At 49.2% G+C, this 22,617-nt stretch overlaps 2 protein-coding genes across 2 annotated transcripts; one reads left to right on the top strand and one right to left on the bottom strand.

Annotated features, from left to right (window-relative positions):
* Positions 1 to 1,049: 1,049 nt before the first annotated feature.
* Positions 1,050 to 9,677, bottom strand: THNSL2 (threonine synthase like 2). Its single transcript, XM_035547297.1, has 9 exons — positions 9,548 to 9,677; positions 8,668 to 8,895; positions 7,785 to 7,979; positions 7,366 to 7,518; positions 6,420 to 6,650; positions 5,409 to 5,557; positions 2,709 to 2,834; positions 1,675 to 1,826; positions 1,050 to 1,541 (listed from the first exon to the last, which is right to left on the bottom strand). Exons 2-9 carry the CDS (start codon positions 8,888 to 8,890, stop codon positions 1,274 to 1,276), a joined length of 1,497 nt encoding a protein of 498 aa, XP_035403190.1. The 5' UTR covers positions 8,891 to 8,895; positions 9,548 to 9,677; the 3' UTR covers positions 1,050 to 1,273.
* A 9,274-nt stretch (positions 9,678 to 18,951) lies between these two features.
* On the top strand, positions 18,952 to 22,524 carry FABP1 (fatty acid binding protein 1). The gene is made up of 4 exons (XM_035547460.1): positions 18,952 to 19,018; positions 19,945 to 20,117; positions 21,916 to 22,008; positions 22,474 to 22,524. The coding sequence occupies exons 1-4, from the start codon at positions 18,952 to 18,954 to the stop codon at positions 22,522 to 22,524; spliced, it is 384 nt and encodes a 127-aa protein (XP_035403353.1).
* Positions 22,525 to 22,617: the final 93 nt, after the last annotated feature.

Raw genomic sequence — 22,617 nt, 5'->3', positions numbered from 1 at the left:
TACTGAAAGACCAGAAGTTTCAGTCTGAAGATAAGGGGAATTTCCCATTTCCTATTTGTTTCAGTGGAAGTTGCCCGGGAAGAACCTGCAGCAGGACTTGGACCCAAAGCTGCGAGATACAGCACCAAAAAGCAGCTCTGCTGGCTGACACCCCTAAAATAACCACGCCCAGGGACAACGCCCACTATTTAACACTATTATATTAAGTTTCTGTAGTCAGGGATGACCCCTGAAAGCAGATCCACTCCAGCCCTGGGTTCATTTCCAGCAGCTATGGCATAGAGATATTTCCCACTCCGAACACTGCTGGGCCATAAAACACAAGTTAACCGAGGCCGGCGCGTTGCCTTGCAAGGTGTGCACCTCTGTGAGGTCAATTCCAGCTTAGCTCACTGGTCCCACGCTTTTTTCCTCATCCACTTTACCCAAAAGCCACCCATTTCTGCCCTTCACGCTTGCACTGAGCATTTTAATTTTTGCATGAGCTTTGGAAAGTGAAAAGCTCCACGAGTGGCACATCAGCCCCCTCTCCCAGGTGTAAACAAGCACCTCGTAATTCAGCACAAGATTACTGAGCAGGATACAGCTCTCCCACGACCAAGAAAGTTCCTATCTCAATCCAGCTCCTTGATGTGATCTGTTTTACAAAAAGTCCCTTTGAAGGCCACAGCAAGCATCTTATTCCCAAGGCCAGCACAGGGCTGCAGCTTCAAAACCCCACATTTTGTAGGGCCGATGGTCCCCAGAGTGCCCAGGAGGCTCCCATGGGACATCTCTCCTTGGAGATTGATGTAATTTATTGATGTAATGCCCACAGCTCAGCTCATTTTTACTGAAACAGAAAACATGTTTGTTACTTCCACCAAGCAGCTGCTCAGGAGAAAACCACAACAGCTTGGCAGCGATGCCTGGCAATACTCCTTCAGGTGGGTCTCGAACAAGATGTTCAGGGCCACTGAGTAATGTTCAGGAAGGTGATGATTGTGGATAATTTTAAGGGAGCTTCCTGTGATGGCTAGTAATGATGGAACAAATAGGTTTCTTCAGCGTTTCAATCAGCTTTCATGAATTTATAGGAAAAAGAGGGTATAATTACAGAGCTATTTTCCAAAAATTTTGTGAAATAGTCTATATAATTCAGTGGCAAAGTATGTTCTCCGAATAATTCGTTGTACAGAGAGTGTAGGCTCCTCACCCAGTGTAACACATGAGCAAAAATTCCTGGGAATGGAGAACGAGCCCTGGGAGGCATCACCAGCCACATCCCCACAGCTCAGCCCTGCGTGACAACCTGCCCGCCAACTCCCTGCAGTCCCGGGGGAACAGAAACACCCCGCCGTGCCTCCCACCCCTGCACCACAGCTGCGATGCGGTCCCGGAGCACTCGTGCCCAGTCCTCCCCCTGCCGCAGGGCTGTGGACCGGGTCTCCATCGTCGTCAGGGCGGTGATTTCGGGAGGGAGCTGGGGAACCAGGCCCGCTCGCAGCACGGCGTCCTGAAATTTGGCAGCGGAGGCTGAAGCTAAGCAACATCGGGGCGTGCTGAAAAGGAAAGAAAAACAAGAAAGCTTTTGATGCAAGACTGCCCCGAGCTGGAGGTACAGGAGGAACAAGTGGGGAAGATGCTCTTGTCCCCAGCACACCTGACCGTGGCTGTTCCCACGCAGGTCCCTACCTGCTGGCACAGCTGTCCAGCTGCGAGTAGTGGTAGTGAGCAGCCACGGCTGTGTGGGGGCACAGCAGGCACTGGTTTTCCTCCCAGCAGCGCTGCATGGCTCGCACGATGTCCTCGTCAGATGCCGAGCTTGAGCGCAGAGTCTCGGAGAGCTGCAGGAAGGGAAACAGAGGTTTGCACTTGGCATCATCACCACACGCGCTCCCCTGGACGAAGTTGATCCATGGGCATCCAGCAAAGCAGGATTAGGGAAGCTGGAGGCGGAAACTGGGGTGGGGGTTGCCTCAGGGAATAAAGAAAAGGGGTGGCTGCTGAAGATGGGAGAGGGGCATTTTCCAGCAGTGCCTTCCCCCAGTTTTTTAATAATGTATATTTTTATGTTATTTTGCATATATACTGTAAATATATTGCATCTTTATTTTAGTAATGCAGTGGGTTTTTTATTATTATTTATTATTTTTCTGCCATGCAAGCAGGCCCAGGCACTGCACAAAGCACACTGCACCGTGGACAGCATGCATCAGGTAGGACAAGGCAGAAGTTTGTATCTGGCCCAAAGAGCCTCGCATTCAAACACTCACTTTTCTCTTGTATTTTGCTCTGTTTTGTGCTTGTGGTCCCATTCACCGCAACGTCAGTGCTGAATTGTGGACCCAGCAGACCCACTCCCCAACACCACGCTCAGTTTGTGCCAGCACCCACTGCCCAGTCCACCACGGCCTGCCTCAATACACAGCTAATGCTGGCGCTGGAGTGGCCAAGAAAGGGGTGGTGGCTTCATATCCTACCTAAAAGGTTGCAGACATTTTAAATTAATTTTATACAGAAGAGTTTTTTTTTTTTTTAATTAAAAAAAAACATCTTTTTATTAACATCTCCATGGACGTGCACTGATATAAAGCTCTTCCATCCTAACAATTCCACTTCAGGTTGGAAACTTTCCAACGTGACTTTTGTTAATTCCGAAAATGAGTTGAAAACAACTGACAACAGTAACTCTCCTTACACGCAGAGGCACGGGCACGGGGACTGACCTTCCTGTGCAGATCCTCCGGCAGCTTCAGGCTTTTCGACGCAGTGAATTGTTCCATCAGCACTTTTGTCAGGTGGCTGTCACAGCCTGAGAGCAGCCAGAGGATCCTCTCCACGTTGCAAGGCTCCTGGGATGACAAGACAATATGTGAGCACGGAAACGTGTCTGTCTGTCTCAGGGAGAGTAGCTGTGTGGATTCTCTGATGTCTAATTAGGGTTGAGGTCCTATTGCTACCTTTGTCTTGGAGAAGGCTTGCATCTTCTCCCTGGGCTTTGCATCCTCTCCCTGCACAGCTACATCCCCCAAGCCTTGTCTTTGGGAACTTGATATCCTTCAGACCTCTGACCTGTCAGAGCAGTCTGGCAGTGACCATCAGATTAAAAAAAAATAATAATGATGGGACAACTGATAAATTGACAGCAAGACCACATCTGTATAATCACCTTGAGGAAAGGAAGCTAATAACACACTATGCATTCAAGAACCAGAAATATCCAGCTGTTTACTTAGTGTTGCAGATGCTGCTATGAATCATGCAGCTCCTGTGTGACTTAATGAGGCACTCAGCTCCCTGCAGGGCTGACCGATAATCTTTAGGAACATGTAAGGCACATATAGGGCCTGACAGGTCTGTATGGCTATGTAGCAACCAGTGTTGCGACACTGCAGCAAAACTCAGTGCAAGGCCATTCAGGAGGGTCCCGAACAAATTTCACTGCTCCCTCTCTCATTCCCACATGCTCACAAGCACCAAGAAACATTCATCCAGGTGGTTTTGCTGAAACATCTTGCTGGGACAGACAGGACAAGGGACACCAGACTGGGTCCTCCTCACGTCTCTGGGGTTGTTCCTAGGTTGCAGGCAAGTGCCCGTTTTGGATGAGTTCTTTACACCTTTTAAGAGCTGACAGCACCTGTGACCTTTTCTCTCTCCATCCTGTCCTACCTTGCGAGCGATTAGGACTTACTCAGCCTTTCGTGTCCTTATCTGGGTGGCTTAGGGCTCCACTCCTGTTCTTCATCTTCCCACCATTATCTCCCAGTGCCTTCAGCCTGTAATCTTCACTGTAGCCTGGGCGTAGCCTGCCCTTTGCTTTAGGCTGTCCCCTGGTTTGGGCTGTCGTCTGCTTCCTGACCTGGGTGTCCTGAGAAGCTCCATGTCAGCACGCTAGGACGTCGATGACCTGCTACCAGGGGTGCTTCCAGCATCGCCCTCCTGCTGTCCCTTCTTCCCTCCTTCCTTCTGCTGCTCCCACATCCAGAACCTACCCTTTACCCTCCTTTTGTACCAGCCTGTGGTTTCCGCTGAAGTTTTCTGAACGAACTCTAGTAAGTCAAACTGGGCTGGGACACCAGTGGGAGCCTTGACCAACACTGGTTTGCTTCAGACGCTGCAAAGACACAAGATCTGCTGCGATTCTCCTCAAATTCCTCCTTAAAAGGGTCATCCACACTCTACTCCCTGCTTCACCTTTCCAGTTAGTGACTAACTAGAAACCGTTCCTGCATTAGCTTAGTCCACAGAAGAGGCAACCAAAAGAGGTTGTGTAGTCTCCTTCCTTGAAGGTTCCCAATGCACAGAAGGACAAAACCCCAAGCAACCTGGTCTGACCTCAGAGCTGACCCTGCTTTGAGCAGGTCCCAGCTAGAGACCACCTGAGTTGCACTCCAGCATGAACCACCCCATGATGTGCTGAGCTACGGAAAAGTCTGCATGGATGCTTCAGACATGAGCTAAACAATGACATCCCATGCAGCTCTGGAGAAGGACAGGCAGAGGGATACAGCCGTTCATCTTTTGGGGGACCCTCTGGCCATCACCTCACCCAGCCACCTCCCCTTACCACCCCAACATATGCCAAGAGAGGAGCGCAGCCACCCTTTGAGATCTGAGGAGCCCCACAAATTCATGCCTCAGGATGAAATTCAAGCTATTGGCCACAGTAGTCCAGTGACAGGAGCACAACAACTTATTCTCTGCAAAGCGTGGCAGTTCCTCCAGGCTCCCAAGTCCTCCCAATGTGTTTGAACAGCTTTTGGAAAATCCAGGTAGCTTAAGGCCATGGTGATAAAACACCAAGTATTTCAGACCTTGGTCACTTGTTTGGAAGCAGATCCAATCCCCACGGATCACAGGGTAGGTATGAAAGTGTATTTGCTGTTATTATTTGCTGGTATTTGCTTCCAGGCATTTGCTTTCTGTCCCTCCATGACTTTTCATTTCTGATGCCTTTGCCTGCCGGGACTTGTTCTGCTCTGCACAAATTGCAGACAGCCACAGAAGAGGCATTTCTTCTGGGCTACTCTACTTTCTTTCCTTCTTCTCTTGCTCTTGGTAGAGCCTTTCAGAAGCACCAACAGAACCCTTGGAATGTGACAGGATCTATACTTTTCTAAGTGTCACAGAGCTTTTGAGAAAATTTCCCTCTTTCTAAGCTTACACATAATGAACCCCTAGAAGCCCAGCATTGAACAAGGAAGATTACAAAGTCAAGCCCTGAAAAGTAAGGTGGTGTATCTCAGCTCAGCAGTCTGCAGCATAAATGCTCAGTATGAGTCACAGCTCTCAGTGCACCACTGAGAGGCATTGCCAGTGGCAGAATTATGGTCTTACAAACCACGCATAACAAAGTACAAGGAAAAAATTATGAAAATATGTAATGTTCAGTATTTTCCCATTTGTACCAATTCATTATGTACCTGAATATCCATGGCTGATGCTAACGTAGCCTTCACGTGCTCTGATGCTGAGAAATCTCCGTGCTGAACAGCCCTGTGAATGATGTCGTTGCTGTTAACCACAGCAACCAGTTCAATCGGAAGACCCATCTTCTGGGCAATACAGCCAGCTTAAAAAAAAAAAGGGAAAAAATGCATTTGACAAAGAAACATTCAAAGGAGATTTAGCAAAGAAGTCACTGTATAAATTGATTGGGCATCTAGTTCAGAAGTAGCCACAAACAACAGTCCCTAATAAACTCCCAGACACCTATCTTAAAAGCTTTGGTAGAACCCCAGAACATAAAATCCTGGGACACAAAGCTCCTAACAAACCAGCCCAGGAAAATCTCCAGATTTGAATATGGACGAGCAGAGGACTGAGAGGTCAGGCAGCTGCCATTCAAGCAAGAGAGATGAAGTTGTGGGGTTCTTGCAGCTTATTAATGCTGCCTCAGAGGGGTGGCCTAGAAATACAGTGAATGCAGTTGAATGCATCAAATCCTTCACTGCTTTAGTAAAACTGTTGTGCACCTATTTCAGAATGGAGGCAATCAAGAACTCAAATTTAAAAGGCCAGATTATGCAATTAGGAGTGGTTCTCTTGACTGTGCACTACCATCTAAACCAGAGTAGAACTAGGCAGGACTCCACGCCTCTGTTAAAGTTTTACTTAGGGAACAGGAGCCACAGTATTTTTCCTCTTTTCTGGACCAAACACATTCCACCCTCTTCTAACGTGCGCATCCTCAAGATAGCTATGGTCATCATCAAGGGGTGGTTTGGGATTTTCTGCACCTTGCAAATCATCAGTGACACCTGAATGAGTAATAACCATACATGAGTAATAAATGTAAGGCCTTCTGAAGAAATCCTACCAGCGAGTGGGTGTTTTAATAAACAGCAATACCCAGCATTTGCAAAGCGTTTTTAGTCCATAGGTCATAGAACACTCTCTCTCGTCCCTATCTAACCCATATTTTTTCCCTTCACCTGTGATATTTCCTCCCCCTCCTGTTGGCACAACAATTTCCACCACTGGCAGCGGGGTGGTATCCAGGGACGGGGCACACTGAAAGTAAGCATAGAAGTGGTGAGCAATCTGCACCATAATCCTTGACCAGTTGACCGAATTCAAGCTCATCAGATTGTATTTTCTGGAAAAATCGACATCAGCGAACAGTTCCTTGATCAGCTCATCGATTTGATCGGAGTTCCCATGAGCTGTCAGAAAAAGAAAGGAAAAATTAGATCTACTGACATCAGTGCATCAGGCACAAAGCATTTCTGCTCACAAATAGGACCAGACACAAGCCACTGGGTTTGCTGCAGCCAGGGGTGTCCTGAGCTGTCTGTCTCATGGACTATATGAGCCAGAGTTTGAGTAGCACAGTGTGGACACCATCTGGCTTCTGTTTTTGACATATATTCTCAGTCCCTACCAGCTGCAGATACACTCCGGGCTCTTGCTCACACCGATACGTATTTGTTAGGAAGGCAAATGCCTGCATCTCCTGTGAGATGTCACGGTGAGAACTGGTTGAGTGGAAAAGACAGCTCAAGCACTCTGTGGTGATCCATAGGGAGGGCACAGTTAGCGGTGTGAATTGCCCATGAAGGTGAGGGAAGAGGGAAGGGGTCACCTTTGAGCCCTTTAGTTCCAAGAAATGGTGTTGAATCCAGTGCAGCTGAACACCAAACGCCTGCATGGAGACAACTCTAGTCGGAGGCCGGAAGAAAAGGAAGCTTTGAACCACTTGACTGTCAAACTGGGGACATGTGCTAACAGTTCCTGTTAGCCAGACATCTGGGCACGGTGACCACGATAGAAATGACCTGGCTGGCTGCAGCTGCAAAAACAGCAGCCCCCACAGACTTGCAGGGTCACAGTTTCAACACAGCAGGACCACAACACAGACAGTCCAACAGCAATACCAACCAGCAAAGACGTGGACGTTGTCTTCAATGACAGTGGTCATCTGAAGTTCCTGTATCTGCGTGCAGAGCCCTTTGGGCAGCAGAACAAAGATGTCCATGTTCTGCTGACCTCTCACACTCTCGATGGCTGAGCTCCCTGTGTCCCCCGAAGTCCCTGTTTCAAAGCATTAGAGAAACAAAAAAATAAAATATCAAGACATCCGTCAAACCTGCATCATCACACTTCAAGAAAAAGATGCAGAGATGCTCCATGTGATGGTTTTGGTTAGAGAAGCTTCCCTGGCATTGGCTGGAGATCGCTCACCAGCCACCCACGAGGCAGTACCACCCTGGGGCATCTATGTGGTGGGCCGTGGGATGATGGCTCTCAAGGTAAAGACCTGCCCAGAAGTTTTACCCCCCACAAAGAGGAATACTCACCCACCAGAATAGTGATGTGTTTCTGCTTTTTCTCCAAGAAGTACTGTAAAAACTGCCCAGTGCAGGACAATGACAGATCCTTAAAAGCATAAGTAACCCCATGCCAGAGCTCCAGAACATTCAGCCCATCTTTCAGCCTGGACATATGGACAACATCCTTGTGTCTGAATCTGCTGAAGGCCCTGTCAATCAGATCTAGAGGGAAAAGGATTAAAGAGGATGTCAGGCTAGGCAGAGAACTACTTTTTTTTGATCGGTGGCTTCCTGCATCTGTGCTCTTTATGCTCCTGGGAAGCTTTCTGCGAAGCCAAAGACTCTCAGTTGCTGGAGAGGTGACAGATATCCAACAAGTTATTCTTAGCTGTTAGGAGGAATATAGACATGCTCTGTTGCCTTCAATAGCTCTACAGTCAGTACCCTCAGAGGAAACCTGGCACAATCAAAGCAAACTGCGTTAAAACATAAAATAAAGGAAACCCAAGTTTTATTACAGCACCCTGTTGAGACAGAGGTTGTAGCTGCCCTCTGGTGGAAGGGATGGCTTAAAAACATTACAGAGCATGGAGCAGCAGAAAACCCTGATGGGATATCAGGTCTGGAGCCAGCACAGCAGCTTCCCAGCAGTCAGCAGTGCCACAGCACCAGCTACCGCTGCTGCAATCACCACAGTCCCCAGCACATAGAGAACACCTTGTCCAGAAGGTAACAAGCCCCAGCAAGGCGAGGGAAAAGAGGGAAGAGAACGGATCTGGCGATGGTGCAGCTGGCTCCATCCTCTGGGGGCTGCAAGAGGATGGGGCTAATGCAGGTGGAAGCATCCAAACACCCCAAAATCCTCACACGTGTCCCTTCTAATAGCTCCCACCGCCCAGTTGAGGCTCACCGTTGAGCGTGCTCTGCGGGACCAGCTCGGGCGCGATGAAGAGGGAGCACAGCTCCTTCACCAGCTCGGGGTAGGAGAGGCGGCTCCAGCGCTGCAGGGTGGCCCCGTCCAGTGAGGGGATGCTCCGGGGCATGAAGAGGCCGCCGTCAGGAGCGTAGCCGGAGAAGAGGGCTCCCTCGAAGTCGACAGCCCTCGAGCCTCCCCGTGTGCTGACATACTCCATGGGTGCTGTCGGGGGACACCACAGTCACTGCCAGGACCCCAGAGCGGCCGTCCCATTAGGAACGCCCAAGCAGACCTCCCAGACACTTCCAATGTGGACACACACAGCTGGAGGGCAGCGTTGTGGGGTATTTTGTGGGCAGGGGAAGCGCTGAGTGGGGTTTGCACCCAGGTGTCTGCAGGGAGCCCTCTTGTCAGGCTTCCCCCGATCCGGACACGTCCCTGCTGCTGCAGCAGGCACCGTGCCTGCACCTGACATCCCCTACAGGCTACGTGCAAACGCTGGAGCTTTAAAATAAAAATAAGCAAATATGTATCTCTTTAAAAAATAGTAAAGGAGGAAACAGGGAAAACAGGGAGGGGAGTAAGAGGGAGAGAGAAAGCGGAGGAAAGGGGGGAAGGATTATGCATTTAGTGCAGGACGATTTTGTTCAACGGGGTTAAAGCAAGGACAGGATTTGCATGACAGGTACAGCAAACTTCCCGGATCCCCTTTTTTCTTTTTCATAAAGGTATCCGCAAGGTCTGGGGCTTTGAGCCTGCAGGGCTTTCTGCCCCAGCACCTTGTGCACAATGCTTTCGTTCCTTCCAAATTTCCCCTCCTTGCCAAAACAACCAAAAGCAACCAACCCGTCCCCCGACACACACACACGATTACCCTTCAGAGCTGCCCCACAGGAGCAGACAGAGGGAAAAAAAAATAAAAAAAAAAAAAATAAGAGTTTCCAGAGCTGGTAAACAACCAGCCTTTAACCCGGATCAGCTCAGCCACGGCTCCGGGGCCGTGACGGGGCGGAGGCAGGAGCAGAGCTGGGAAATGGCGGCCAGGCGCGGGGGGGGGAGGGGGAGTGCTCCATGGTTGCAGGGGAAAGCTCGGAGTTCAGCAGGACAGGCCCCGGGTTGGGTTTAAATTTAAGGTTAAATCTGCTGGAAGTAGGATCAGAAAGCTCCATGAGCGCCTTCCCACCATGCAGTTCACCCTGGGAGGCTGTGACTTGGAGCAGCGCCGTCCCTCCATGGGGAAACTGAGGCAGGGAAGGGCTGTGTGTCCCTTTTCTTGATTTTTACTGTATTTCCTTGCCTGGTTCTCCTCTGTTAGTGCCTGTATGGAGCTGTGCAGCGTGCACAGCTGTACCGGGTGCAGGGACTGGAGCCCAGTAAGGCAAGGTGCAGAGGGTGCCTGGTAACCACCAGCTGTGAGTCAGAAAGCTCACGGGACAGAAGGGACACGCTGCCTCCAGAGTGCCAGAAACCAACCCAAAACACATCACTGCTCCAACCAGCCCGCGTACCAGCGAGCGAGGCTACCCAGTGGGACGGAGCAATGCTGGTAGTCTCCAAATTCGCCACATCTCAGAAACCAGCCAACAACAGATCCCTGAATTTATTATACAAACTATAACCCAACCTGCCCACATCTCCTCACCGTAAGAGTTTCACGTTACGGGCTCCCAACCCCTTGATCAGGGTCTGTCCCCATCCCAGGCCTGTTCATAGGGGGACTGGAATTGGCAAGGCAGGACCTTGCTCTCCAGGGACAGCTTGGGCTTCAGTCAGTTGTGAAACCTCCCCAGGGCCATCCCTGGTGCTTCCCGGAGTCACCAAAAGCCCTGGGGTCACCCGAGGACCCTGTTTTGGGGACACGGGCCACTTACCTCAAGCTGGCCCTGACATGCAGGGCAAATCCCGTAGTACCACAGTGGTGTCAATAGATGTTTTCAGTCCCATAAGTTTTTAATGCCCTGTGTATTTTCAGAAGGTAAGTGATCTATTAATACATGCTCCAGTTAGTTATTAATCCCTTGTTTACCAGCTCTGGCAGGGTTTTTTTCTCCATCACGTTTCGGCAGCAGCTCACACACACACAAAATAATAAAAAAAAATAAATAGCATTTCTGGGCAGGACAGCAAAATGATAGAAATGAATAAAACACTGAGAGCTGCAGGATACGTGGTTTGCCTCTTCTGCCCTGATCTCTTCTTTCTGCCATGACAGTATGCTGAATTTGGGGTTCATGCAGAGGCAGAGCACAGTTTGAGCAGAACCTTCAGCAGAACAAGGGAAGGATCAAATCCCTAGGAAAACCCACACAAGCTGATAATTTTTATTACCAACATAATTTAATATTACCAACGTGTATATGATCTTCTTCACAAGTGACATGGCCCTGCAGGGTCACCTCACCTCTCCCACCACTGGCGCCTCCAGGCATTTACCTCATATATACCAAAGACTTCTCATGTGTGAATTAGCTGCATGAGATTATTTCACTGCTTCATCTAAAAGTATTTTTTTTCAAGTGAAGAGCTTACAATGTAGCACATACAGGACCCCTGAAAAAACATGTATAAAAAATAATAATAATAAAAAAAAAGAAACAGGATACCTGCTGCTCTGTGCTTGTAAATAAATAGTCTCAAGGCTGCTGATGCAGCTTTATCTATGCCCTGTGCCTGTCAGTGGTGATAGGTCTTGCTAACGAGGTCATGGGTTAGTGCTGTCGTGGATGTCAGCATTTGCTACTGCTGCAGCTGGGGATGAGCTAACTACTGCTTATGTGGCGACCAGAGGTGAGCACAAGGAGCACGTGGGCAGTGCCATTTCTTGGAACGGCTTTTCCCATGCTCTGCCCTGCAATCTCCATGCTTTCGTTTTTGAAATTATCATTTCCTTGTCAGCTGCAGTAGCAGACCCAAGATCTGGAAGATGTAACAGCCTTTGATTAACCTGGTACTGCCCAGTGCCTCCGTGTTTCTGCTTGGATGTGCGCTTCCGCTTTGGACCTTGTATATTCCTGAGGAGTTGATGGGTGCTCAGTTGCTCTTTGGACTTGCCTATCAGAAATCAGCTGTGTTTGCAAACACTAGCTAAAGCTACTGTGTCACTTTTCCAGCTTTTTTTAACAGTTTCCATCAGTTTCCATCCCTCCAGATTGGATTTCCTCAACCTCTCTACCCACAAAAGGCATCCTAAAGCGTAGCAAAGAGTAAGAAAACAGAAAGGCATATATAGCAGTGAGAAGCTGGGTTTGGGTGCCCTTTCTATACCTCCATCAAAGCACTCCCAGGCCCAGGAGAGCTGCAGACCCCAGGTTCTGCCAGAGCCACCGATGAATCCTGTATCACTAGATGGCGGCAATGCCTTGCGTCCAGGGAGGAGATGCACAAACGCAGCCTTGCCCTGGTTGCAGTCACTCTCACACCTCACACAGGGCATTTCGCCTCCACTGCACCCAGGCCACGTGTGCTCAGCCGCAATTTCAGGCAGCAGCAAGAAACACGGCTCCTATTTTATAGAACTGAGGAAGGGGAGGCACAGGAGATGTCCTTTGGCAGGAGGCCAGGTTATGGAGCTGGGTGGCCTGAGCAAATGCAGCAACTCGTCGCAGTTTTCAGTTGGATTTTGATGATCTTAGAGGTCTTTTCTGTCCTAAATGATTCTATGGTGGGAAAGATGTTCTTCATCTTCACCCCATCTTCTCCCTGAGGGTCGTGGGGGTTTATCCCTTTTTGTAAATATGATTCTATGCTCACCCTTCTTCCAGCACAGTCTCTCTTCTCTGGGGTCTCTGCAGCCTACAGCCTGGCAGAAACTCAGAAAGGGGCACATAGAAAGACCCCAACTCACAACCAGGACTAGAAGGTGCCACATTTAATCACAAAACACAAAGACGGCCTCAACGCCATGAAAATCCCTTTGTCTCCTAGTCCTGTCTCTGCCCGTGAGCTGGCTGATGTCTGCAAACTGCATACGCAAAAAAAGCTTTCATATCTATAAACAACCCAAGCAATACTGGGCAGATCCAGCAAATGGCTGATAAGGATGTTTGAGGTTTTGCAATGCCATTTCCTATCGGAGTACATCCCTGTAGGGAAAAAATGTGTAAGCCTGTCACTGGAGGTAGGTGAAGAAGCCATGCATCCCCTCCCCTCTCAGGCACAGAAGTTTGAGTTTTCACAGAGGAAACAGGGAGTTTTGGGGTAGAACCTGTAAGGTTTGGGCCAGAAATCAAAATATTTAATTTTTGCCTTTCTCAGAGGTGGCGGGCCTGAACCTCACATATTGGTGAGGTTTGGGATCCATGGCAGGAAGGGGGCTAGGAGGGTTGCAGAGAGCATCTGCAGCTGCACGGGCAAGCATGCACCCCGACTCATATCTTCAAGCTTCACGTCAAGGAGGTACAAGGCAGAAATGTACAACTGCAAGTGAATCAAAGTGCTAGGAGCTGCACTTCTATTCCGGTAAACTTGGCTCTTCTCCCCTCTTTCTAAATCCAACATGAATTGTAGGCATCTCAGCTGACATGAGGTAGGATTTCCACGTGGGCCACCTGTCCCTGCACACAACTGTGTACACACACATGCAGTTTTCCACCCCGACCCATGGTGATTTTGCAGTGCCAAGAGCAGCCAGCATGTCAGCCCTTTCGCCACGGCTAGGTGTGACGCTTTCCTGCTGTGAGGTGTTTCACAATGGGCTCAAGGACATCTGTGTTGTGGTTTGGGTCTTAGAGACCAAAGTGCAGGACCCACTCATAAGGACAGAGCAGAAAGGGAGTGTGAGGATGGGATTGTGCAATGCTCACTCCCTTAGTGAGACACCAAACACACCCTTGCCTTTCTCCAGGAGGTTGTGCAATCCGGTCCTGCTCTGCCAAGATCACATTAATAGGGCCAAATTTTATCTCCAAATCTGCAATCACACGGGATGTGGGTTCTGTCACTGCCAACCAGGCAGGAAGATGAACAAGGAGGAGGACGAGGAAGATGCTGCAGTAGCCACACAGTTACAGCACGTTTTCTTTATCAGCTTTCCTTTGGGAAAGTCACTCAGTCTCTGGGCACTTCATCATGTATAAAGCAGAGATACCTGTGCTTACAGAGGTGCTTTGAGTATCGTAAATGTGGCAGAAGCACCAAGCAGGACGCGCATGGTGGCAATTCTGGACTTTGTCAACAGCTCTGGGCTTGCTGGCACCGTGGTCATTTCCCATGGAGTGCCTCCCTGGCCGTGAACCTGCTGCACATTTGGATGCTCTCAGACCACACTCAGCCTCTCGCTCTGCCCTCCTCACAGCAGCGTGGTGCCTCAGCACTCATGCCCGTATGGGCCTGAGAAGCTCTCCTTGACTAATTGCTGCCATCCACTGTGAGCACTCATTAAGTGAGCCACCGTGTTTAATAAATCAGGATCAAGGCAAGCTGGAGGGGTGAGCACTGTCTCAGAGTGACAACCGGGTGTCCCTCTGGGATGGATTTCACCTGAGGGCCTGGAGGCACTCTGATACCGCCACTCTTCTCATCCCAACGTGCAAGTCTCCACTTGGTCAGACAAAGGTTTGCTTATCCCCACTGTGTCTTAGGGGCTCTTCATGCACCCAGACCAGACGGAGATACCTGCACTGCAGATGTGTGATGGGATGAGATGAAATGCATTTGCATGGGTTGAATATTCACTGCTCTGAGGGGCTCTTCCAGACCATCCTCACTCAAACACATAATGGTGAATGGTTACATTTCTCTCCCAACGTTTTCTTTCCCTGCCCTAGCACAAACTATCTCCATGAGCAATGACACCATTTTCAGACCCTGTTCCTCTACTCTCTAAACTGGGTGGTGGGATGAAGGACAGCCTTGTCCCACCATGGGCACCAACGGCCACAGCCAGCGCTTCTGGGCACTCTGCTACCCAGGGGTTCATTGGCAAGCCGAAGTGAGGCAGTGATAGGTTTCATGTTATCATGGAGATCTCCGCCTTGTCCCTGGAGAAGCAATACAGGGACTTTGCTCCCTTTGGGACCTTTGTCCTAAAGGGACATGGCTGATGACAAGGGCTGCCCTTCACTGAATTTTGGCATTAATAGAAAGTGTTATCAAGCGGCAGCGCTCTGTACAAGCTGCCGCTTTCAGCAGTGTTATCGAGGCTCTGATACTGGCATATCTAATCTAAAGCAATTCGAACTGGCGCTTGCATGTCTACGGTTTGGAAGGTACAGCTTGGAGCCAGCCAGCCTGATGTTGATCCCAGGAGACCATCAAGACCATTAAAAAGAAAAAAAAAAGAAAAAGCTGGGAAAGGTGCCATATTTCATCTTAGTGCTGTCTTGGTAATGCAGCCCAATGAAAACCTGGCGAATACCAGGAAGGACAGGGAGTTTATTGCAGCAGAAGCATCTTTTCCCATCCTGTCCAGCCTTTTGAAGCAACGCAGCCATGTGGCCTGCTTAAAGAAACCTTTGTTCCTCAAGGTTAGAGATAACCAAAGATGTGAAAAGCGGGCAGCAGGCCAAGTTGCCAGGTACAAGCACAGCAGAAATAGAGATGACTCAAGGAATAATATGGCTTAAGATAGAAGGAAACCCACATGGGGATCAGTGATTGTGACAAGCTTGTGACCAAACTCTTAAAAAAATGGTTTTGGGGGTTCTCTCCTGGGTTTGCATTAAAGGAATCCATGACTGAATCAGCAACAGCTGGCTTGCAACCTTTCCCATGTTGGCTAAGAAAATCCTAGTGTAGTGCCCAGCCCCAGCTTCCCAAAGCATTGAGGAGAAAGAAAAGGCTTCAGAAAGTCTGGGGAGTCACCAGTGGGGTAGATAAGAAGAGGTGCAAGAATACTGTCCAAGACTCCTTCAAGGCTGCCAGGTGCCCCATCCTGGGCTGGAGCAAAGTGCCTGTGTTCACACAGCGCTCTGACTGTGACGTCCTTTTTGGAGTTCAAAGCCTAAATTAGAGCTATGGCTCAAACCAGAGGAGGCAGAGAAGGATTTTTCCTCACCACAATGTCCAAGTCACCAAGAAGCAGTGCATGTAAGAGGGTGGTTTCCCATTGCCCTGGCAGACAACAAGTAGAAGTGTTTAAATCATGGGAGCCGAGACCAGGAATCCCAGGAAAGGCTTGAGGGAAGGTGATAGCAGCCCGCAACTGCTCCAAGGGCAGTTACAGAGACAATGGGACCAAACTCTTCTTGGTTATGGCAGATGACACAACAGGAGGCACTGGCCGCAAATTGCTCTCTGGGAGGTTGGGGCTGAGCACCTCTTGCTTGAGAGGCGGCTGGTGCAGGTCCAGGATGGGTAACCAGAGAGGCAGAGAACATTTTTGAGACGTGGCCAAAGCCATGGCTGACCTTCCTTGGTATTGGTGATGTTATTGCTCTGAGCAAGAGGTTAAACCAGAGACCTTCAGAGGTGCCTCCCCAACCAGCATTTCTGTGATTCATCACCTCGGGACACAGAGAATTCGGGTACCTCCGTGGCTAGGAAGGAGCTGAGAAGTTTTGCATATCCATATCTTTGTTTCAGGTGCAGAAAGGAGAAATGAGACACTTGTGTCCTTTTTTTTTCAGACAAGCTTCTGAGGTCCTAAGCATTATTTTCAAGGCAACTTAAACAGCTAAGTACCTGCTGGCCTTTCACAAGACAGCCTCCTCAGTAATTTTTTGAAAATAATCCTTGCCTTTACTCTTTTACTAACCATGTCCAAGTTTTAGGCTATGGATTTAGATTTAATTACATGGCCAATTGACTTGGCCTTCTGCTAGTGCTAACCAGGTGCATTTTCAGTGCCCTGGAAAGTTAAAGTGATCTCACGTTTTAAAAGATCCTGTATTCTGGTAGGGAGATATACAGGCATTCTGAACTTTGCTGTTGAGATTAAGTTTATCTCACCTACCGTTTGCTCAGCCAGCTTGGCTAGATAATAATTACCCTGGCCAAATTTCATTCTGTAAGGGTTTCTTCTTCTTCTTTTTTTTTTTCTTCTTTTTTTTAATAGGAACTTTACCATTTCTTTAGTAGAGGAAATAAAAGTATACAAGCCCAACAGAACACTTGCAGACAAAATGAAGAAGCTTTATTTTTGATCATTTATATTTCTGCCCCCTACCAGGAGAGTCCTGAACAGTTATGTTCTCCTTTTGCCATCTGGTGGGAGACATCCAGGCTGTATGACAGTTCCCAGAGGTTGACTAATTAATTCAGCTACCCTAATTAGGCACAACAGCCATTTATCGGTCTGTGGGACAAAACCTGGTGGGCTTTTCTGGATCCTGTCTCAGGCTCAGGCCCCATTAGCTGTTTTAGGCTTGGTGGTTGAGCTTCATTTCCAGCTGGCATGGGGCTCCTAGGGCGAGCATGGGCCTGGGATGTCCAAAGTGGCTGGGATGTCAGGCTTCCTTGGGGCAACACCAGGTGCTTCAAGCACCTAAGACTGGATTCATCATTCCTAATATGAAATGTTCACAGATGCCCAGTTCATGTAGGCTTCTTCTGGAGAGGCTGGTGGGGGCTTGGAAGTCCTGGGACGCTGCTCCTGATGTGTTTCCCTATTTCTCTTTTTCTACAGATTAACTCAGGGGTAGTCATTGCACTGCACACGGCTGGGGTTACTGGAGAAAGTTCTGTCCCTACTGACTTAGCAGCCACCCCTTCTCCCCAGCCTGCCCGTGGAAATGGCTGAGGACTGGGCATCTGCCCTGGTGGCAGGATGTGGCCAGACATGGCTAGTCCGAGAGCGATCCCACTGAAAAATGAATGAACAACTCCGGGATGCTCCAGTCAGTGACGGTGGGTGGAAAAATGAGCCGTGCAGGGCTGGAGCTTTCCCACAGTGATCACAGCACAGTGCGTTGGGAGTGCTGGGCCCCAAAATGAGTCGGATAGAAGACTATTCCGGTGTTTTTTTAAGTCTGAATATCTCTCCCTGTTATGTAAGTGTGGGGACGTGGACCATCTGGAGGAGCAGCCAGAGGTTTAGGGCATGGATGCCCTAAATCAACCCCCCCCCCACCCCCATGAGTGCTCTCTGGTCCTAGAGGGGATGGATGCTGTCCCTACTCATTGCAAAGCTTTCTGGGGTTTATTTTGAGAGGGAGAAGAAGGAGAAAGTTGGGGTCTGTTTGTGTTTTTGTTTGATGGTAGCATCTCTGAATTGGAGGGAGCCGGCTTTTTTTTTTTTTCATGCTTATCTGTGATTTCAATAAAACAAGGCCAAAGATGCTGAGAGAAGGCAGAATAAAAGAATCACAAAGAGGAGAAGGCATGTGAGTGAAAAGGGGGGAAAAAATGATGACTTTGGGATAGAGGAGGAAGAGAGAGAGGAAGAAGCTGAGCCTGGGGAGCCCAGACCCAGAGGATGGGTGCTGGGATGCTGCTCGGCCCAGAGCACAATGCCAGGAGAGGAGCCCAAGCCCCGAGTCCTGCACTGAAGGGAGGAAATGGGCTCAGCAAGGAGGCTGCTGCTGGCCCTGCTTCTGATGCAGGATTTGGGAGAAATGCAGCTCCAAGGGCTGGGATGCTTCTTCAGGGTACAAGGGACTGTGGCTCCTCTGGGGAAAGTAGAGGAAAGGTTTTTTTCGTGGTGGCTCCTGGCAATGGCCCTGGTTGATCACCAGTGGCACCCACATGAGGACAAGGCTGCAGTGATGCAGGCTGAGTTTCAGGCTGGGCTGCATGAAACCCAGGATTTCAATTTGAGGCGTGTTTTCTTCTTAGGAGATAATGATGATTTTGTGACTAGTGCTACACCTGAATGACATCAAAACCCCACTTACAAAGGACCACGAGGCATCTGCAGGAGGGAGCTGGCTGCTCCCTGCCAGCGCACAGCCTCTGCTCCTCCTGCCCACGCTGAAGACCTGGTGCAGACACCAGAAACCCCACTGCTGTCAGCCCCAGGGGACACCATCATCTCTCCCCACCTTCTCTTCCAGATGTGCACTTCCAGTCTGCAAGCTGATTAGGTGACTTGGCTCGTTACCCTGATAATTAATCTTTTTGCACATTTTTTTTATTTAGTTTGTTTATGGATGCCACGTTGCCACCTCCATAAAACCCATTTATGGGACTTCCTCTGCCCCCACGCTGTAAATCGAGGTCTGTAAGATGTCGAGCAATTTATCACTGACCATTGCCCAGTTTTATGTTAGTGTTTGAACATGGCAATAAAAGAATTACATCATCTTACCTCTGACCAACTTTAGGGCAAAAGCTTATAAAACCAAGCTCTGCTTACCAGCAAGGCATCTTCTCTTGCTTTGGGAGCACAGAGAGCCTTTCATCATGAGCTTCACTGGAAAGTACGAGCTCCAGTCCCAGGAAAATTTTGAGCCTTTTATGAAAGCCCTTGGTAAGTGCCTGCATGCATCGGGTGCTGCTTTGCTTCCTCACTTTGCGCTAATATTTGGAATAACCCATCCATGCTGATGTGCTGGTGATGTGCATTGAAAATTTTCCAATATCTCTCATCTTGCAATTCTTGTTTTTTAAATGTGTGCGTGGAGATGTGACCTCAAAATAGAAGGGGAAGCATCTCTTTCATGATGGTTAGAGATCAAGAGACACTGGGTGAAATTGTACAGCTGGCACGAAAATGGTCCTGGCAGCTCAGGGCAGCTGTAGACAGCTCACTGTGATGCTGCTCAGTGATGCTGCAAAGCTCCAGGCTCCACTGTTCATCAGAAAAATAGTCAGGCTGTTTAAATGCTCAGTGATGAATGTGGCTGGTGACATCTCCATCAGGGGATGTGCAGGGACTCAGGAGAGGTTGCACTACTTCTGCATCACCACGTGCAGGAGGGGCTCTACCTGCCAGGTCAGCTCCAGGGTTTGGGAGAATACTTTGGTGACCTGCTTCTGAGGGACCCTGAATCTCATGAAAAAAAAAAAAATAATAATAATAAAAATACTTGATTTCCTCCTTCTGCCTTGATTTATTCTGTTTTCTCTGCTTGCTTCTCAGCAAAGGAAGGAAAATTGGGTTTCTTCTTTCCCTCTGATGCTTGGCCAGAGAGGTAGCTGTTCTGCTCCCAGCCACATCGGTGGGACAAGGAAGAAGTCTAGTTCCCACACCAAACCATGTCCAGAAGGACATGATTTGTTATTCCCCCTCCCCACCAGACTCAGGGACACATTGCCCTTCGGGAACCGTCATCCTTGTGGGGCTTTTCCACATGGGATCCTCCCGGCTGTGGAGGTCCCAAATCCCACCGCATTCATTAGGCAGCAGCAACCTGCCCACCCATGGCTCCTCCTAACATCCCTGTTCCTGTGCAGGGCTTCCCGATGACCAGATCCAGAAGGGCAAGGACATGAAGAGCACTTCGGAAATCGTGCAGGATGGGAATAAGTTCAAGGTTACCATCACCACTGGCTCCAAAGTGCTGAGCAATGAGTTCACCATCGGCGAGGAGTGTGAAATGGAGCTGCTGACGGGAGAGAAAGCCAAGGTGAGTGACCAGCTCCCTTTCCACCAGGGCTACAGGGACTCAGAGCATTGCATTTCCATTCCAGCCATCCCCCCTGTGCCTGGGATAAAGGGAATGACCACATCTTGTGTATTAAATCTGACACTGGACAAAGACCTGGGTAAATTTGCCAGCCTGGTCCCATCTCTGGCAGTTTGCATGTGGGATTTAAGATAATGGGAAGGAGCTGATTGCTGAAACCAAGCCTGCAGGTGTGACACCCCCTGCCCTGCTCCTTGTGGGTCCTCAGCAAGTCCCCTAGGGACACATTTCAGAAAATGACAGTGTGTTTCTGTGCGACCTTCCTGAGAAACTCAGAGCCTGAGACTCTGAGGTTTCGCCTTCTCTCTGCTTTTACGAGACACCATGCAAGCTCCCCTCTCAGCATCTCTGCAGATGAAGCTTTGCATTTCTAAAGCTTTTTTACTGGAAAACACTGGAAGTCAGTGTTTTAATAGCTGGGTTGGAAAAGGGGAATAGAGAGGCTTTGGTAAATCCTTCTGACAACAAAAGATCTGAAAGATTTAAGGTGGAAAAGGGTTGACTTTTTGTCACGCTCCAACGCGAGACATACCCCCCCTCTCCATTTTGTTGACTCAAAGGTAGCACAGGAAAGGCAGCCAATGAATCATAAACCAATAAAACCGTCCTTTTAAGTCCCAGAGGCTCTTAGCTTGTCTGCTAGCCTTTTCCACTGCTTCTGTTTACGCTGGGTGAGATGATTTGGCAAGGTGAGGATTTATCACCCTTGAAATTGGGTCAGCTCCAGTTCCTGGGCGATAGTTAACAATGGTTCATAAAATGTCAGGATGGCACTGCTGGCAAATATTGCCTCTCACCTCTACCTTGGGAGAAGATGATATTGCAGGGATTTTGGGCACAGGAGGAATGATCACAAAAGAAATGCCCTGCTCTGAGAGCAGTACTTGCCCTAGCATGATTTCTAGCATCACTGAGGTCCCTTGCTCAGAAACAAGGGGCTATTTGATGAGTTTTACCTTGCCTAAATCAGCAGCTTGAGGGCAGATGAAGATGTCTTGCAGCTGGACAAACAGATGAACAGAAACGGGTTTTGCTGTCTGAGTAATTTCAGTGATCAATGATAGCTGCCCTGGGGGTGTCAGTGCTGTCTGAAGCCCTTTTATACGTACAACTCTGGGGGGGCAGAGGCTCAACAGGCATGCCCATCCCCCTGAGACCCTCCCAGTCATGACTGTGTTTCCAGAAGCTCTTTAAGTTGTTTCCCAGCTTGACTGAGACCCACACCAGCCCCATACCTCAGGTCCCCATCCCTCCACCCCAAAAGGAGGGTCCTACAGCGATGTGCAATGGGTGGGTGGTGAACAGAAGATGTAGCACTCATGTGAGATCCAGGCCCAGCTCAGGTGGCTCCACAGCGCTCTGCCTGGAGGTGTGCAGGTCCTCCTGGTCTTTCTGTGATGCTGTGGCTCCCTGCTCTAGCATATAACAGTGCAGGAGCCATGAGCGAGTCCCAGTTTGGATGGGGGGAGAGGTAGGTGCAGCAGCAAAATGGCACCTCTGTCATGGAGGCCTGCAGAGCCCAAAGTAAATAGCCATACCCTTGTTGTGTTGTAGTCATCACCAGCACAACCCTCCCTCATCCTCCTGGGAAAGCCAAAATCGCTGGGGGAGCAGCTTGGTCCCAACAGCTTGCACAGGGGATGGTGGCAACTCAGTACGGAAGGGGAAGGCCAAAATGCAGGGGGCGATGCGGTGTGCAGTGCTAACATGATGTCTCTGTCTCATCCCTTCTCAACAGGCTGTTGTTCACATGGAGGGCAACAACAAGCTGGTTGCAACTCTGAAGGGGCTGAAATCTGTCACCGAACTCAACGGAGACACCATCACCCATGTAAGTGGAGTAACAGTGCGTACAGCTGCCTGCAGGGCTCCCACTGGGGCCAGGCCCTACAAAGCCTCCAGTGGTGCTGGGGGCCTCAGACGGGTGCTGGAGCCAAAGCTGATCAGTTGGCCAGGCAATTAAGGCATTTTTGGGGTGTAGTGTGATGCACAAAGTACCCTTTGAGACCCATTGATGATCAAAGTTACATGTAATGGGGGCATGTTCTCAGCCAGAGGCATAGGCTTATGGCAGGGCCTGGCACGTTTAAAGAAGAGGTGTGCGGCAGAGAGATCCCAGCCAATGTCAGATTATCCCTATCTGCTTTGGAATAGTCATGAATGTATCCAAAGCTTTAATAATTTGATTTATGGGGGATAGACTGGGGACCAGTCCTGTTTTGCAAGACCAGGTCCTTTCTAAATAGAGTTTGGAGCCAAGTGCAATGCGAAGTTAACCATTTCCATTATTTTTCAGACAATGACCATGGGAGACCTCACCTGCAAGAGAATCAGCAAGAGAATCTAGAGACCTTCTGCACACCTATCATTTTACTGTGTAAAATGTATCCATTAAAGTAAAATTTATATTAAAACCTCTTCATTATTATCATCAACCTCT

The sequence above is a fragment of the Cygnus atratus genome, chromosome 4 (genome assembly GCF_013377495.2).
Source record: "Cygnus atratus isolate AKBS03 ecotype Queensland, Australia chromosome 4, CAtr_DNAZoo_HiC_assembly, whole genome shotgun sequence".
Taxonomy (NCBI): domain Eukaryota; kingdom Metazoa; phylum Chordata; class Aves; order Anseriformes; family Anatidae; genus Cygnus; species Cygnus atratus.
This window is presented reverse-complemented; position numbering and strand designations above follow the sequence as displayed.

Coding starts and splice junctions, on each gene's coding strand:
- FABP1 (XM_035547460.1), top strand. CDS start 18,952: ATGAGCTTCACTGGAAAGTACGAGCTCCAGTCCCAGGAAAATTTTGAG. Junction 19,019..19,944: donor GCCTTTTATGAAAGCCCTTG/GTAAGTGCCTGC, acceptor GTTCCTGTGCAG/GGCTTCCCGATGACCAGATC. Junction 22,009..22,473: donor ACGGAGACACCATCACCCAT/GTAAGTGGAGTA, acceptor ATTATTTTTCAG/ACAATGACCATGGGAGACCT.
- THNSL2 (XM_035547297.1), bottom strand. CDS start 8,890: ATGGAGTATGTCAGCACACGGGGAGGCTCGAGGGCTGTCGACTTCGAG. Junction 7,519..7,784: donor ACACATCACTATTCTGGTGG/GTGAGTATTCCT, acceptor GCTTTGAAACAG/GGACTTCGGGGGACACAGGG. Junction 5,558..6,419: donor AGGGGGAGGAAATATCACAG/GTGAAGGGAAAA, acceptor TTTTTTTTTAAG/CTGGCTGTATTGCCCAGAAG.